Consider the following 17,487-nt stretch of genomic DNA (forward strand, 5'->3'; position numbering starts at 1 on the left):
TATTATTCATACGGGAAAATGTTTATGCGAAAATTACCAAAATACTCTATTTGAAAATTGTTTAAAATAATCAAAACAACAATAATAGTTCGAATTTTAATTGAAAATACGTTCTTTAAATTAAAATACGCGGCTGTAATTTCGAGGTGTTATAATTTCTGAGCGACCACTGTACTGAATATAAAAATCATTTAAAATTTCCAAATATCATTATAAAATTAATAATAAACATGAAAGTACCCAAATAGATGTGTATCATAAATTATCATTACAACATAAACTGAACTGATTTTTTAAGAAATATCAAGAGCCATAATACTTATTGGTTAAAAATTCAAGTTCCTGCCCGCGTACTGGAAATATCAGGATGTATCTGACCGATAATCGACATATTTTAGAAATTGTTTGTGTGCAATAACAATTTCAACAGGTAGAAGTAGGGTTTTTATTAGAAACTTGTTCTAGTAAGCTTTACTCCTCGACTATCTTACATTCTATTTTACCGAAACACCGCCGATACGGGAACTTCGATTCCATAAAGTAAAATACCTGATTAGTAAGTCAGTTGCGTGCAGCAACTATGTAGGAGTCAGACGAAAGGTACTACTACAATATTAAATCGAAACTATCCCGTCCACGAACGATTCAAGTCGTAACTTAAAGAAACAGAAACTCTGTTGAAAATTACATTTTTAGAAAACGCTTTTCAAAATCTGTCTAAATTCCTGGGTAAAATTATGTAATATAGCAGCAAATTCCTAACAAATTGTGCGTATAATCGCATTAATTGGCTATCGACGAGACATGCGTAACTGATGCACATGAACTTACCCTATAACAACCAGCTGTTATCCCATTTATGCGGAAGTGCTGCACAGCCTTAAAGTGGCTGATCCGCAAGAGCTGGACTTGAAGCGGGAAACTTCAAACGAGACATTGTCAAAGCAATTGGGAACCTGGAGACCTGGATGCGTTGGAAGGGAGCATGCTAGTCTTATAGATCCCAATTCTGAAATTTGTTAAAGCTTGTATGAGTATTGCTTATAGATTGTCTTAGGTCAGTGTGAACATGGTGATCCCAAGAGAATTGAACAACACCAACACTACCACGACAATGAAGAATCAGGAAAACATCACACCCAAAGTCATCGAGTCATCTCTATCTTTGGCCCATTCGTCCTGCCAACAGGACAAGTTCGATGCATTACGGCACGCTGCTATACGTGAGTTGCTTGAAACGGAAATCAATTACGTGAAGCTACTGTCAGCCGTTTGCAACGGGTGAGTCACCAGTTGTAGTCTCCAAGCAAATAACCATTCCACTTCTATCTCAAGCTATTTGCCTGCCATGAGCAAACGCCTAGACATCTTCTCTGCCAGCAGCATAAGGCTAATATTTTCAAATATAACGGCCATATACAAATTTCAGCGAATGTTTTTGGAAGCTTTGCGCCAAGGCATTGAGCAGAATCAAATATCGAAGGTGTTTCTAAAGATGGTGAGTGTGTGCCGTTAAATAATAAGTAGTTACTTTCTATATAAGTGAAATTCCTGCAACTAGCATAAAGGATTTCTATGCTATTCAGCATACTGCAATGATTATTCGCGTGCTCTTGTCGAGCTCGAACCCTACGAACGCATCACGGAAGCTCGCACAATTCTGGAGAAGTGAGTTTGTGCCCAGTTCAATTTGAGCTACAAAATCCATTAATCCATTATTAATCAATAAATTTCAAAGCTGCCGCGAATCCGATAACCTGGCCAAACTACCGCTATCTGCGCATCTGCTAGCGCCAGTGCAGCGCATCTGTCGCTATCCTTTGCACCTCAACGAACTGCTTAGGACTGCTTTGAAGAATAACGGGAATAAGCTTGGTGTCCAAACTGATATTTTAGACTATGAACATATTGATGTGCTCCAGTTTGATATTCCTGATACGCACTCCACAGTTAAAATGGCGCTTAAGAAGATGCGTGGCGTAACTGAAGCTGTAAACGAGGGTAGACGCCAAAGCGAGATTCTTGCAAGGCTTCAGGGTAGTTTCCAGAGCTTTAAGGGACCTCCACTGAAGCTGCACAGCACACGTTTCTTTTTACAGGGGGACGCCATGCGGCAAAAGCAGAACATTTGGAACAGCAGTTGCACCTTGTTTCTATTTGATAACCAGCTGATATACTGTAAACGGGATATCATCAAGCGTAGCCAGTTCATCTATAGGGGACGCATCTTTTTGGATCGCTGTCGCATCGTGAACATGCAGGATGGAAACATGTTTGGTCCCACGGTCAAGAATATGCTACGCTTCTATTGCCAGTCACGGGAGAAGTGGTACGACTTTAGCTTTCGCTCTGCCATTCGTAAACATGTATTTCTCAATGCGCTTGCCATGGAGCGACAGTTTTGTGGCAAGAGTCTGGACGTTTCCGAGATGACAGGATTAGAGTTTAATGACTTCGATGAGGAACGGTCGGGTGATTTCTCTGACCAATCGGACTACGAGCTACAAGACTGTGAACACACAATGGGCAGCTTATCCTCCAGTGGTGACAATTCAGGAGCGGAGTTCACGGTCAAGTCAACCTATCGCTCTTGCGCACAGTGGAACGATAATATTGCCAGTACCAGCCATGGGTCTGGGCAGATGCTTATATCAACTTCAGCCTGGTCGCTGAGCCTTCGCCGTCTAAACAACTGGTTCCGCAAGTTGAAAAGCTTCAATGGAACGGCGAATCCGTTACCTCCTCACAGGCCAGATTTTGAAGCAGATTCAAAACCAACAACAAGCGAAAGCGTACAGGCTGCTTCCGCGCAAAATGAGACTGGCAGCTCGTTTGCTTGATTAATCTCTTTATTCATTATTATTTACAATCAAATAAAATACTAATCGCTAAATATATGGCTTTGCCGGTATGTAGAAAATGCAAAAAAATGCCGTTATTTGTCGTTAACATATCGAACAACAGAAAGCCCATAGTCGCGAAACAGGTCTGCTAACAAGTGCTTCGCTCTGTCTAACTTTTAACATGACTATCAATCGTTAACATTGCTGTAATTAAATATCTGAAGAGTTGATATTGGAATATATCGATACTTTTTATGATTATCGGTAGCGGAGTACCAAGTAAGTGAAGGACGCTATGTTAAGTAAGAGGGTGCCAATATACAGTAGCCAGAGAACACTGCTAAAAATAGAGGACGCTGTTAACATCGATATTCATATCGATAGAAGATCAACAAATGGATGATCGTATTCTCCCACTCTCGCACCTAATACAGATGATCAATATAAATTGTTAGCATTTATTGTACTTTATCAAAAATATTGACAACTTGTAATGTTATTTAAACGTCGCATGTGTTGTTGAAAGTGTGTTTGCTAGCTAAAATGCACAGCGCTGTTGGAGCCACGGGAAACAGCAAAGTTGTGGCCACATTGCGCGCTGATGGCAGTGTGGCAATGGAGGCGCAATCCGTCAACCAGCAGCTATCCAATAATTTACTAAAAAAATATAAAATTGTAAGTAATAAAGCATATTCTAAAGTTTTCCAACTATTAAATAAACACCGTAGCGCACCGAGGGTGAGCTTCTATTAAAGAAGGGCAACGCGCCCGGGCCAACAACAGTCGTTGATTTGGGAAAGCAACTCTTACAATGTGCTCGAGACAGCGATGTTCCTGGCGTAAAGACTGCGCTTGCTCATGGCGCTCCGTTTTCATCAGACTGGGTGAGTCAAAAACATAATACTATAATAATATAAATGTAACTGCAACATTTCAATTTCAGCTGGGTATGTCGGCGCTTCACTTCGCTGCGATGAACAATCAGCTGGAAATCTGCGAAATTCTCTTGCAAGGCGGCATTAACATGGAGGCAAAGACAAAAGTGGACCGAACGCCACTCCATTTAGCTTGCTATTTCGGACACGAGCGAATTGTAAGCCTATTTCTGGCGCTGAGGTGTGCCGTGAATGCACGTGATATGGTGAGAGCCAGCTAATTACGGCCTGGACTAGCTTTTGAACTGAGTTATTCTTGTTGCACAGCTTCGCATGACACCGCTGCACTGGGCTGTGGAAAAAAGGCACAAGAGTATTGTTCGCATGCTGCTTAAAAGTCAGGCAGACGTAACACTAGTCTCCAAATTTGGCAAAACCCCCATCGCCTTGGCCGTGCTAACTGAACAGGCAGATATTTTGGCGGAGCTGGAAGCTGCTCGCCAGTCTCAGGCTAACCGCAAATTCAACGAGGAGACAGAGGTAAGTACCTTGTCGACTCACTTTTGTCAATAAGCCAGTGATTTTATATACCTTAAAAATCAACCAAGGTAGAATCGAAATAAAATGTCCATTTCATTTTGTCTTATTATTCCCGACTGCAAACCATAGCAAAAGATGCGCTGTATAAAAGTATGTGACATATTATAACATAAACAATGTTAATCGTATCACAACTATGTCATCTTCATTTTTCAAATTATAAAATTCTGTCCAAAAACATTTTTCCATAATTTCTAGAAAGAAACCAGCGATGCAGTTAATTCTATTATGGATGAGTCTAAGTCAATACGAAGTCTTGACGACGCCGACATGTCGGTCGAGGACAAGATGGATGTTTTAGAGACGTTACGCGGCCGTAAGTATTTCTTTCCCTAATATAACAAGTAAAAATAATATTTCTTCTAATAGACACTAACATGCTGGGAAATTCTGCTTTAAATATGCTTAAGACGCATGGTATTGCAGACATGATGCAAGACAATCAAATAGGTAGTATATTTTCTAATCCAAGCAAGTATATCTTTTCGTAAATTGATCGATATTCTAGACGACGAAGCGTCGAAAAAGATGCTAAACACTGCGCTTCGAAATGGTCGACAGCTGGTGCTCTCAGAGGGCGGACGTATGCTGCTGCATGAAACGAACCGTGGTTCAAATGTTAAACAAAGTACAAACGGATCTATTAACAATAACTTAAGGAACAACGCAATCAGTTTGCATCCCAGTACAAATCAAGCTATTCAAAATTCATCTCCTCAGAAAATTCGGATGAATGTCATCAAGCAAAAGGACTCATCGTCAGCTAGTCCAGCAGGTGGTGTTACAAAAAACAAGGTTAATAATATAAAGTTTTCTGTTCTCACTCTTGCATTCCTTAAAAGATTTATATAGGTGACACGGTTTTATTTCGAAAAGTAATTTTTTATTAATGTATAAATACAATTTTTCATGTTCTTCTATTTACAGAACATAAGAATTATATCGTTGACAGACTTCAAGAAACTTTGCGATCAGCCAAAATCTCTACAGAAAATACCTGCAACCTTAGCGAGGTAAGTTTTTGTGTGTTCCTTAATGATTATATTTACATTAATATATTATTGTGTAGCTCTGGAGTGGTACGCCAACTTGCCGATGGTACCAAATTGGTTAACATGCGACAGTTACAGTCTCGTCAGGTGAGTTGTCATATTTCTATTGACAATATATTTCATAACAGATGTTTTTATATTTAGCTGAAATTACCATCCAGACCTATTGACAGCGGTGCTATTGATGAGCAGCAGCAGTTGCTGAACGAAGTGATAGCCTCAACGGTTACACACAATCCCGCAGCGACGAGCACACTGCGTGGGCAAGTAGGCACCGTACAAACCATTCAACTGCGCCCCTCCTTAGCAGCCGGAACTGCTGTCGGAGCCACCAACAATGGAGCTGCTATTAAGCCTTCAGCCACTGCACCCATGCGTTCGAATTTACGCACAGGCAATGAATTCAATACAACGAAGGGCCCCAACGTGATGCCATTGGCGACATCGTCAGAAATTGGTCGGCAGCTGCACGAGCTGCGGCGACATAATGAAGAGCTACGACGTCGTATGGATGTGGTGCAGAAGGAAAAGGAGGATATGCTTTTACGAATCGAACGATTGGAACAACTGATGTTGATTCGTGATTCTGATGCAGAAATGAAATATGTTAACATTTAGTGAAGGTTTAGTTTATTATCTACTTTGTAAATATGATTAACATTACGATAGTAAACATAGTTAAGTTTCACTTTAAGAAAAAAAAAAACATTTTCTATTTTGACTGCCCCTACACAATTTGTTCTACAATACTAAATAGAGACACAAACTAATAAGAATATATTGAGGTAAGCTGTAGATACACATATATGTAAGTAAGAGAAAAACATATGTTCAAGTTTTTATGTTACATATATAAAAATGTTGAACAAGGTGCACGCATTTATTAAGTGCTTTAATTATATCGATTTTATTATATGTACATATATATATGTTCATTTTACATTTAATAAAGTCTTGATACAAAATAGAGCTGAACGAATGGAAGAAATGCTGCGGATTGAATATGCGAAACTTTAAGCTTTTACGAAAAGTGACGTCACTTTTAATAATTGGTATGCTCTGAATACACTTCCAAAATGCGCAACCTTTTCAACAAAGCGATAGTATCGATACTTTATGCTTATAAATGATACCGATAGATCATGGTAAAATTAAGTAACGATAGTTGTGAACTATCGATGACAAATTATTTAATATACATTTGTTTTTACAGTTATGGACTATTGTGTAACGCTTCGTGATGACAGGATGAAAGTTACTCCGTATTGACGATAGTCCTACATAAATATCGTATGTTAAATGTACATCAAGAGATTAATAACGTATTATTCGAAATGAAATTTATTTAACATTTTCTTGTATGCTCATGTTTATTAAGTTATAGAAACATGACACACATTTTGTCACTCATGTACATTAACTCATAGTTGTGTTAGCGAATAATTGCACTTGAATTTATAAAAGTTAAAAAGGCTTTAACAATCTGCAAGATCCGTACCCATTGCGATGAAAGTTCACATTAACATTTTCATTTCTGTTTAATTTTTAAAAATATATGCATATTGTTTATTATTACAGATATAAGTATAATAAATATGTATGCGTCTCGGTATATGTATTTAGGCATGCATTTAAGAGGTTTCTACGTAGATTTGAATACATGCGTGTAATTTGATAGCGACGATTCGGGAGTCCAATACGAAAACGGGTATTTTTCGAATCAGACTCGCAAAAGTCTTAAGTGCAAGTTCATTGGTGGCTAGCGTCTAGCATGGTGTGAGCTTACAACTAAAGTTGAGCTGTAGTTACGCAATTTGACAGTATTCGCTCACAAGCTTTATACATTTTTTTTTTTTTATTTTAATAAATATTACAAACTATAATTCTGCTAAGCGAAGTCAGATATTCCATTACCACTTAGCTAAGCACAAGACTTCGCGGTCCCATGCGAGCCACATTAATAGGCCTAACTGATGCTTTTTCGTTACCAAAGGATTTGCGTGCTCCATCTCCCAGCTCGTCATCATCACCGAAAAGCAGAGCAGCTAGACTCGTTTCAAAGGTGGACTTCTTTTTGATCGTCGGCCCACTTTGATTCACAGGCGATTTCGTAGTTGTCTCTCCCTTCTTATCAATTTCCGTTGTTGATGTTTTTGTATTGTCGGGCACAAGCGTTGTTGGTGTTGTTGTTGTTGTTGTTGTTGTTGTTGTGCTGGGAATTGTGGTGCTGCTACCAGAAGGCGTAGGACTACTACTTATAGTCTGTGGGGGTGTTGTCTGTGATCCGACCAGCGCAAGTGCGATGGGCATGTTATTATCTTCACTGGATTGCACCTTTTCGCCGTACGAATTTGTGTCCTTCTGTTCCGAATGCACGTAATCAGCTGGGAAAATTGGCTTGAAACCTCCCTGTAATTGCGGCTGGAAACTGTCCAGTTCAGAATGATTTTCAGTAGAAGAATTGGTCGTATTGCCAGGTTGTAATTGCTTCTTATCTGCCGCAATCTCAATATCGGCCCGACTTATGCTATTCTTTTCGTACAGTTTTTGTTCAGAGGCAGATGAAACAATCTTCCAGTTGCTCAGCGTGGGATTACTTGTGACGCCAGTGCTTGCCCCTCCTAAACTAACGCTTGGGTAAAAGGGTGCCATAAAGTCCTTCTCGAAATTGTGGCCACGTAAATCAAAATCATTCCCTAGTATTTCCTCGGTCTGTGTTTCAGGCCGCATTTCATATTTGGCGTTCAAAATTTGTTGTTCCCGTTTCGTAAGATCGCCACGTGGGTAAGAGCTCGGCTCTGTTGGGGTATATGCAATCGCAATGGGAGCTTCTGTTCCGGTATTGAGAGCGGCCGTTATAATTCGTGGCGCCACGAGCACACCCGGGACATGTAGAGCGGGTTGCAGCTCAGTGTATGACGGATCCGGCTTTTCAATCGGATATGGGAACTTTTGCTTGTGTAGAGGCTGTATTTTTGCCTGCTGCTGAAGGGACTGAGGCTTTTTGTTCTTCAAGATGGGCTCCTGGGGCTGTTCGCGAATCACCGAGAAAGGTGTATTCTGATACTCAACGGCAGTCAATGCCGCCGATTCAGGAAGTAACATCGAGTCTCTGTTTTCGCTGGCAACTGCCTCATTTTCACTTTGACTCGCTAATTTAGACTTTGGATGAGACGTATGCTCGATTACTTTGGTGGCCAAGGCTTCTTGCGGGTTATGTTCGGCTGTTACTTGTATTTCACCGGCTCCAGTGTCGTCACCGTTCAGAGGTTTCTTTTGTGACTGCAGCATTTGCAGCGTGACGACTGCTTCCAGTTTGGATTCGTTCGTATTCTGGATATCCTTGTTGGGTGTCTGAGGTGGATCATTTATTACCAGATCTTCCTCCTCGTAATCGTCTAGATCGCCACCATTCAGCTTAGATGGCTGCGGAGTAATCGGCGCGTGTCGCTCGACTGGGTAGTAGCCATCGATCGCACGCAACGGACCGTTGGGTCGACGAGAATACATGCGATCCCGCAACTGAGGCATTCTTTGACCGCCATTGGGTGGCAGTCGATAGACGCGTCTATTAACGGCGCTATATTCAGAGATGCGGTTTAAGGGATAACGATTCTGCAATTGTGGCTGTTGCATGGGCTGACGTCTATTCGAGAACTGTGGTGCAGTGGAAGGATTGTAGGGCGCTCTCATTCCTTGCGTGGGTAGACGTATATTTCCGGGCTCCTGCTTCAAGTTTGACGGATGGCCAATCGAGATTTTTGCGTTGGGCCGGAACTGGGGTAGAATGTTGGGCAGGTTTCCATTGGGACGTGGGCCCGCCTGAGGTTGAGACTGAGACTTGCGATCGAACTCTTTGTAGAAGGGCGCTGAAGGTGAATCGTTTGGGCGTTGCACCTGAGCGTGATGCAACGGAGCATATCGGGGTGGTGGCACCATCTCTTGGGAGGGCTGTTCATTTTGGCTCAGCTGTTGTGTGGGGAATGTCTGCAAAATGAAAGGAACTAAATGTAAGTACATAGTTAAGGTAGCCAAGGCAAGTTTTAAGTTTTAAGATTACCAATTGTTGCTGGTGCTGTTTGATATTGACTACTTCGTGCTGTTGAATTTGAACATCTGAGCCAGTAGCTTCCTCGTCGCTGATCTTCGGAAAGACCACCGGATTGGCATTTTGTATCTGCTGTAGACTCAGTGGCTGTGCATGACCATTGATATGTGGAGAGATTGGTGGACCAGGTGCAACGCCAGCAGGAGGCATATTAAGTGAATCATCTTGGTTAGACGGGAACCGAATATTGGTGGAGACTAATAGCTCCTTAGTGTCATGGCTAGTGGCTACCGGCTGAACTTGGGCTGATGTGGACATTGTCGAGTGCACTGGTTGATTTTTCGGTGGGGTAGCCAAAGCCGTGGAAAAGGTATCCGCAGCTACTTTGGCGGGTTGTTTCTTCAGACCCAAATTTGAGCCAATCAACGGCAGTTGCTGATATGGAGTGGGTGCCTCTGGCGGTAGCTCTTGATAGCCAGCGGGGCCAGCTGCGTTTCCTGTCAGAGGAGTCTCAGGAGCAGCAACAGGCGCGACGTTAGTGTTCGGTTGAAATTTAGTATTGGAATGATAGTTGGGCCTTTGTTGATAGATGCTTGGAGGAGTTGGCTGTTGTGCCGATGGAAACTGTTGTTGGTGTTGATTGGAAGGCATTGGACGCTTAATGTTGGCTATCTCCTCGTTGATAACCTGACCATATTGTACACTACCAGTATCCACGGAAAACTGTCCCTCGCTCTTCACAATACTGGGATGACTCACTTGCTGCTGACTGCCAAGCACAAAGGATGCCGACTGCTGCCCAGGAGAGATGACCACGTTGTTGATCTGTCCGGGTATGGGACGGTACTGCATAACATTTGGCTGCTGAACCTGGTACGAAACATACTGATTGTTGTCGCTTTCCGGTCCAGCTGATATTAGTTTGTGGTCGGTAGAGTATGGTTTCTGGTTCTGGATCGTGGGCGGCTGTGACTGCTGCGGCTGCATTGCAAATGGCGACGGCTGGGATGGTGCGATTGGCTCTATAAGATTACCCTGAGAATCAAAGCCTTGATTCTGCTGGTAATTATTGGCAACTGCTACCTCCTCCTCAGCTAGATTGTTAAAAATGTCACTTAAAGTCATCGTTGGCTGCTGCTGGGCCTTGTTATTTTTCTGGCCCAATGTATGGTAGACATCCGCCGGGTCAAGATTTGGAATTTTCGTGCTGTCAACAATCGGTGTCATTGCTTGCGGCGTGGTTGAGCTGACCAGAAGTGGTCGCACGCTGGGGGATGAATACATTTTGGCGCTAGTCGTTGGCTCAGTGGGAAATATGTCGGCCTGCGGCGTTGGATGATGGGTGGTAAATGTGACAGCGCTGCTAGTTTGTGTTGGCTTGGGCTGCTGTTTGGGCAGTTGTTGCTCCAATATGTTATCCGTCGTATTTGGGCTGCTTGTTGTGGTTGTACTTTGCGCATACTGTTTTTTTGTTGGGAAGAACTTCTTCCGTGTGGTACTCGATCGTACTGGCTGACTCGTTGTCGTTACGGATATGGGCACAGGTCGACGTGTTGTGGTTGTTCGTCTTGCTGTCGTCGTTGGAGGGCGAGTTGTTGTAGCCAAGGTGGAGGACACAGTTGGATTTGTTGGGCGACTTGACGTGGATGCTACTGTAGATGTTGAGCTCGATTCGGTGGGTGCGACGGGCATAAGTTTGGTTGATGACACCGTGAAATAATTCTCGCTGTGGTATTTGGGCGCCATCGGTGTTACAGGCGCTACCACCGTGGTTGGTTTCTTGTTAGTTATGTAGTTCTTATTGCTGCCCTGATACTTTAAATTGGCATACGAGCTAGAGACCAACGGGTATACGAACTTTGATGAGGAGTACTTGACTGGTAGATTGAGAAAGTCGTGAATGTTCGGAGTGGAGATACCGTTCAGCACAATTTTCTCTTTAGAGTTAAGTACTTCGTTTACCTCTGGCTCAATACCAGCAGGTTTCTTAGCAGAGAAATCCAACTGACCCGAAATCGGATCTTGCCGCGGGTAATATGGTTTGCCATCATTAAAGATCTGATTCGGTAGCACATAACTGCTGGAAATAACATCCTCCTCGGCAGAAAGATCAGCACTGCGTGCCTCCAATGGCAACAGGGCAGAGGATGTTTGGTCCGATGCGATTACCTTGTTTTGACTTATTTTGCATACAAGCACGAGTAGCCCAACGATCCAACATCTGGCTCTCATATTGCTGTTGGTTTTAATAGCTGCAAGTGAAGACATTTGAAATATGTTAATACTATCATTCATTAGGGATGATGTAGCAAAAATGTCAGCAAGAGTTTCACATTAAACTTAGCTCGCAAAATTTGGCTCAATTTTATACTATTGTGTTCCCATGCTGATAAGCCATAAACTCGTTTAAACATATTTATAAATAGAATTAATAAACACTCTCGCCTGACTAAACAACTTAAGATTATGCCACCTCTTATGATGCCGACTTCAATTCAACTAGAGCTCACCAAATTTAGTAATGGCACTTCCACTCTTGCGGAGCGACTGTCATGCTTGGTTTTCACAAAAACCAACAAACAAACGAACAATCAGCAAATAAAAGAAAAAGTGAAAATTGTTCAAATAGACGCTGCTTCGGCTGGTTCATACGCGTTATAATACTCTGCAGCCATGAAAATGCTAAGCTAGGGTATACTTCAGCTGGGCAAATGTAATGTTATTATTATTATTATTGTAATTCACTTTTGTACCAAATGCAGACCCAATTAACATTACTTTTCTGAATCTCAGTATGTATGCATGTATGTGTGTTTATCTCCCGCCACGCTGCAAAATTGAAAAAGATCGCCTTTCTATGCCATTCTCATCAATGCAAGTAAATCTTACAGTTTGATAAGTATAAGATAAGTACACATTTTAATATAGTATATGTAAGTATATTACGGTTTTCTTTTGTGTCCGACTATCATTATACAATTTGTTTTGGAATATTCGATTTTAGCTGATTTCGTCAAATAGATAAAAGAAATCCTTGTATACATTGTTGTATTCATACATTTTAAAAGGATTTCGGCCATTTATTTCGACTCAGCTATATACTTAATGCTTGGAACCCGGCTGATATACAGGTGTGTTCTTTTAAGAAATGGTTGACAACATCCAGCATTCCTGCTAGAATCACAAAATACAGAGTAGCCTTAGAGTCTTAAAAAAGCGAGATCCTAGCTGCTATTTCTTAGTAGACAGGCGAAAGTAATATTCCTTCTACTAGTTAAATTGTGGAAGTTAGCAGAGATTTGCTCGCAAAAGCCAAGAAACAATTGTGGCAAGACAATTGTCAACGCCAACACATTACCACAACCGCTCTGCATGCCCATTAAGCTGGGACTAGTTTTATAGCCGCTTTCAGCGAGTGCAAGTGGTGCGTGGAGATACCGATCAACTTTCATTTAAATTGTCAAACGAATTGTCAATTATTCTCAAAGACCATGTCTTGCAGTAATTGCGTTTTATGCGAGTATTTCTACAATCAAACACGAAGATAACTAAAGAAGCTATTTGCATTTGCTTCTCAATATCGCAGATCAGAACACTGGTTAACTGGGTAAATGGGTCATATTTTAGGAAACTTGTTTACTTTACAATATGTGATACGCACCATCGATAATGCCGTCGACGACAACCTGCCATGCTCGGTAAGAACAGGAAAGAACGATATAGTTGAAATTATTCGACAGGAAAATACCCTATGAGCAGATCTAAATTAGTCATCTGTTCATATTCAACTAGAACTAGAACTATCTGACCAGAGATATTTCTATTTGATCACATCATACTTCTTTTACTGTAAATACGGTAACTTTTCCATAACCGCAAGTAAATTGTGACCTTAAGTATTAGTTTTTACTGGTCTGTTGCAGTAATAAATGCTTAGCAGCACACAGCGCAAACAGGTCTATGTTCACACAAATCAAGAAATACATCATGCTCTCTAAACATTTATGTGCACAAATATTTGTTGATACCCTTTAAATCATTTTTGGGTACACAGGATAACAAGATATCAACGGAGCAAGAAATGAAGCCAAATGTTAAAAAACACGAAAAACCTGTCAATAATGCATTCCTCAAGACCAGTGCATTTTGTCAGTTATAGGGTGCAAAACGAAAAACTTAAGACACAAACTTGAGTGCTTGTGTGTTAATCGCATTCTTTAACTGCAATTTGATGTATGAATATGATATTATGATGAAATGTATGTAATGTCACTGAGAGCCAAAATGTACATTTTTACTTATTTACGCATTATGCTTTAATGTACGCATTTGGGTCACTGTGCTAATTGTTTGAAATTATTATTCAATATGAAGCAGCGACAAATTATATGGCCAGCCGTTGCAGGGGAAACGTGTAGAAAGTGCTAATTTAATTAAATTTAAATATTGAAAAAGAGTTATGGCTCGCCTTGGCATTGCTCGCTCTCTACTGGCCAAAAGTTCGATGAACTGTTCGTATTTGACCCATTTTTCATGCATTGCCGAAAATATGTTAAATTTGTATAATAATTATTGACCGCAGATGCATCTGAATGGCATTTGAACTGAGCGCAAACATGGGAATTTATTTGTTGATAATAAACGGAGAAAACGAACCCAATTTGTTAATGAGAATAATCATATAATATTCCAGCAGCAAAATGTAAAACACAAAACATAATTACGAAAATGTTGAGACTAAAGCGATTGCTAAGCAACAAAAAACATCACAGCTTGAAGAAACCTTGGCGCTTCGCAAGCCTCAACTTTAAACTGCCGCTTGTGAGTTGATTCATCAGGCGGGGCCCCAGCTACCGCTTTTCTACATTTCTTTCAACGGCATTGGCTGCAGCTGCAACTTTCACTTTTGACAGTCAAAATTTCTCGCTCAACTTCTGACGCGGTGCGCACACGCAGACGACTTTATGCTCAACTTTAACCACAAATACAAAGAAAGAAAAAAAAAACCCTAACAATTTTTATATATAGCAGAGTAGCCAAAACTAAGTGGCAAAGCCGAAGTCGTAAGACCCGTAACAATTTAATGAAAATCAGTGAAATTTATTTTGTTCTTCATAGACATATATTTTTTATTTTATTTTGAATTAACGCCAGACAACTAAACCCCGGCCAAAACAAACCCCGTCTAAGCACTAAAAAGCTGACCCCGTTAAGACCAAGTACTGGAGATGGCCAATGCCTGCCTCCACTGTTGCTGTTAGTTCTTCTTCTTCTGCTTTACCTTCGAGAATGGAATGTGGACAGTTGTACAGACCTGGGCCTGGCCGAGTCTCTGAGTATTTTTATGATGTTTGCGTAGCAAATATCTCAATTCCAGTTGTAACTGGCAATAACTATTGTTAATGCATTTTTTTTTAAGTATTGCTAACATTTTTGTGCTACATAATCAAATTATGTTAATTTGATCGATTCAGAAAACAAAGGATTTAACTATGAGAATTTTAAAACCGATTTTTTCATTATTTTGCCATCAAATCTCATAAAAACAGAAAGCAAAATACAAAACAAAAAAAAAGAATGCCAAAATTTTCACTTTTTAAGGTGCGTAATCGGTCTCAGTCATTCAAATTTACATAAAGACATACACTTGCAGAAATACACACACTCACACAAATATATGTATGTATGTATATGATTTTTTTTATGTATTGTCGTTGTGGTTGTTTAAAAGCAGGTTTCGCCTCGTTGCTTGAAATTTTAAAATTTGGCTTGGGAAACTGCTGTGAATCATTTCAAATGTCTATTAATAGCAAGAAAAATCTGAGAGTCATCGAAAACCTAAATGTTATTTTAGTCAAAGGAGCCTTAAAATCTAAAATTCACAATTGCATTATGCCATAAATCAAATGGACAAATGACAAGCTGGCTATAAGAAATAAGCTAATATATTATGTTTTTATTCCAGAAAAAACCACATTCAAAAGAAATGTGAAATTGTCTCATAAAGAAACTTTAAGCTAGCAGTAATTAGTTGGCCAATCAAAGCTACCACAATGCAAACTACAAGATCAAGGGAAAGAGTGGACAAAACTATTTAAGCAAAAACCCAATCAGAATGCCAGACACACTATACAAACTACACCCAATAAGAGTTCGCCATTTTCCATATGCCCATTATCCATGCAGGTTAAATTGAATTAAAGCACCTCGAGTTAGCCTAAAAAACATTCAGAACTGTATGTGTTCATTTGCCCAGATTTCTATCAGGAAATTTGGCTCAGCGCTTGCTGGACTTGTTGGTACTTACGTAGCTTGTTTATGGTCACTTGACTTTGTGGCACATAACTGGGCAAAACCTACATAACTTGGCTGACTGAATTGATACAGATGCGTTTTGCTTTGCTTCAATTGCAGCTAGTTACGGCTTGCGGCAATGCCTCAGCCTGCGATCTAATAATCTAGTTTTAAAGGCAAATAATAGTTTGTTTACTTTAAGAATGTGTGTACCAGAGTAATATGCAACGTCTTTCGCGTGCATACAACTACATCTGCATAATTTTGTGTTGTATAACCATAGAAACACAAATCACGCAATCATCTGGGATTTTGCTTAGGACTTATACATGAATTGAAGACATTTCGCATTAGGTGCAAATATATACAAATTAAACTGCATACGCGTTAATTAAACATAAGTAAAAGTTGGGAAAAACGTTGCACATTTAAGGTCAATGCGAGCAGAAAAGTTGACAAAAAACAAAAAAAAAAAAAATATATAGCACTAACCCGACCAACTAGTGGAACATGTATTAAGGCCAAAGAAATGGTACAAAAACAATGTCAACTAACATATAAAAGCTCTAGATTAATAAGTTCCACTTTAACTATGAAGAACAACAAAGGCAGACAGTTAAATGGGCACGGAATGAAACGAAAGACTGCCGACAAAAACTTGGACAATATGCCGCACAGTAAAATCGGAGTGTAATTTGAGTAATTTGCGTTTAATTTTGGCATTCTTTCACAAAATGCGTTCTAGGCGTGGTATGCGGAATACTAATTAGATGAAACTGTTCAAGCCATTTTCATATGAGCCCAATATTTTTGGTCATGTTGATTTCACTAATCGATTTATGTATAAAGTTCTCACTTTATGCTTAAAAACTGCTGGCAATCCTTTCGGTAAGTTTATTTCGTAGAAAATCCTCTTGCGGTACACCTGCGATGACCGAACGCTTAAATCCACTGGAGAGCGAGAGGGCACAATTACCGTTTGCGATTTCCGATGTCGACGGCATACAAAATTCAATTTATTTTCCAACCACGTCTTTCTATCTTTCGTCTCTGCCGCCTGAAAATTTTCTTTTCTGTTTTTTTTTTTAGTTGAACTCGAGCTCGACACACTCATACGTCGAACAAATTTTAATATTGTATTGGTTTCAAGTTTTACATTTCTCTTACACGTATTTAATGACTCTATGGTTGGACGACGCGTCTGTTACTGTTAACGGTCTCGCACTGAATGAAGAATGAAGCACCGATGCGTCTAAAGAAATTTTATTAAAAAAGAAAGCACAGCCAAATGAATGGCTCAATGAGCTGTACACCAGCTGCCCTCTTAACAGAGGCTGTTAAAGCTGTTGCTGTTAACTTGATATGTGGACTTAAGTTGTGAAACATTTGACCGAGCAGCGGTTGGTAAAACGTTTTTAAACTTCTCATTAAGAAATTTGAATAAAAAACTTTAAAATTAATGTCTCATTACAATTGCATGCAAATATAATTACAACTTTTTATATTTCCTTAACTTTTATGTTAAAAAAAAAAACAATTTTCTTGTATAATTGTTTCATCCTCAAAGATCATGATGAACCGAATATGCATATCCTTTGTGTAGGTCTGATTATAGTGAAAGCGGAAATTTAATGGTTATGTTATAAACACATTCATATCTTATTCATAGCTACTCAAACCAACGTAACCGGAACTAGACCAGAGTTAAAAAAGCCGAGCAAACAAAACATTAACAATTTAATGGGCAAAGAAAAGCGATCGTCAATTATATTTGC

General features: G+C 40.0%; 3 protein-coding genes across 6 annotated transcripts; 2 read left to right on the forward strand and 1 right to left on the reverse strand.

The window, feature by feature from the left end:
- Window positions 1-683: 683 nt before the first annotated feature.
- LOC6631185 (rho guanine nucleotide exchange factor 4) lies at window positions 684-2,928 on the forward strand. Its single transcript, XM_002053204.4, has 4 exons — window positions 684-1,281; window positions 1,336-1,498; window positions 1,562-1,668; window positions 1,739-2,928. Exons 1-4 carry the CDS (start codon window positions 1,070-1,072, stop codon window positions 2,838-2,840), a joined length of 1,584 nt encoding a protein of 527 aa, XP_002053240.1. The 5' UTR covers window positions 684-1,069; the 3' UTR covers window positions 2,841-2,928.
- A 275-nt stretch (window positions 2,929-3,203) lies between these two features.
- Window positions 3,204-6,349, forward strand: Atac3 (Ada2a-containing complex component 3). 2 transcript variants are annotated; one of them, XM_015171737.3, is made up of 11 exons: window positions 3,204-3,518; window positions 3,572-3,727; window positions 3,787-3,984; window positions 4,046-4,258; window positions 4,388-4,408; window positions 4,517-4,634; window positions 4,688-4,768; window positions 4,827-5,113; window positions 5,246-5,331; window positions 5,388-5,457; window positions 5,515-6,349. In XM_015171737.3, exons 1-11 carry the CDS (start codon window positions 3,387-3,389, stop codon window positions 5,986-5,988), a joined length of 1,836 nt encoding a protein of 611 aa, XP_015027223.1. In that variant the 5' UTR covers window positions 3,204-3,386; the 3' UTR covers window positions 5,989-6,349. The 2 variants fall into 2 exon arrangements, with proteins under 2 accessions (XP_015027223.1, XP_002053239.1); XM_002053203.4 differs by lacking the exon at window positions 4,388-4,408 and having other exon boundaries at window positions 3,210-3,518.
- Window positions 6,350-6,744: 395 nt separating this feature from the next.
- On the reverse strand, window positions 6,745-16,970 carry LOC6631183 (mucin-3A). Of its 3 annotated transcripts, none has more exons than XM_070207357.1 (3): window positions 16,880-16,970; window positions 9,431-11,670; window positions 6,745-9,357 (listed from the first exon to the last, which is right to left on the reverse strand). In XM_070207357.1, the coding sequence occupies exons 2-3, from the start codon at window positions 11,648-11,650 to the stop codon at window positions 7,288-7,290; spliced, it is 4,290 nt and encodes a 1,429-aa protein (XP_070063458.1). In that variant the 5' UTR covers window positions 11,651-11,670; window positions 16,880-16,970; the 3' UTR covers window positions 6,745-7,287. The 3 variants fall into 3 exon arrangements, with proteins under 3 accessions (XP_070063458.1, XP_070063457.1, XP_002053238.1); XM_070207356.1 differs by having other exon boundaries at window positions 16,689-16,951; XM_002053202.3 differs by having other exon boundaries at window positions 6,746-9,357; window positions 16,569-16,951.
- Window positions 16,971-17,487: the final 517 nt, after the last annotated feature.

This window comes from Drosophila virilis, chromosome 2 (genome assembly GCF_030788295.1).
Source record: "Drosophila virilis strain 15010-1051.87 chromosome 2, Dvir_AGI_RSII-ME, whole genome shotgun sequence".
Classification (NCBI taxonomy): Eukaryota; Metazoa; Arthropoda; class Insecta; order Diptera; family Drosophilidae; genus Drosophila; species Drosophila virilis.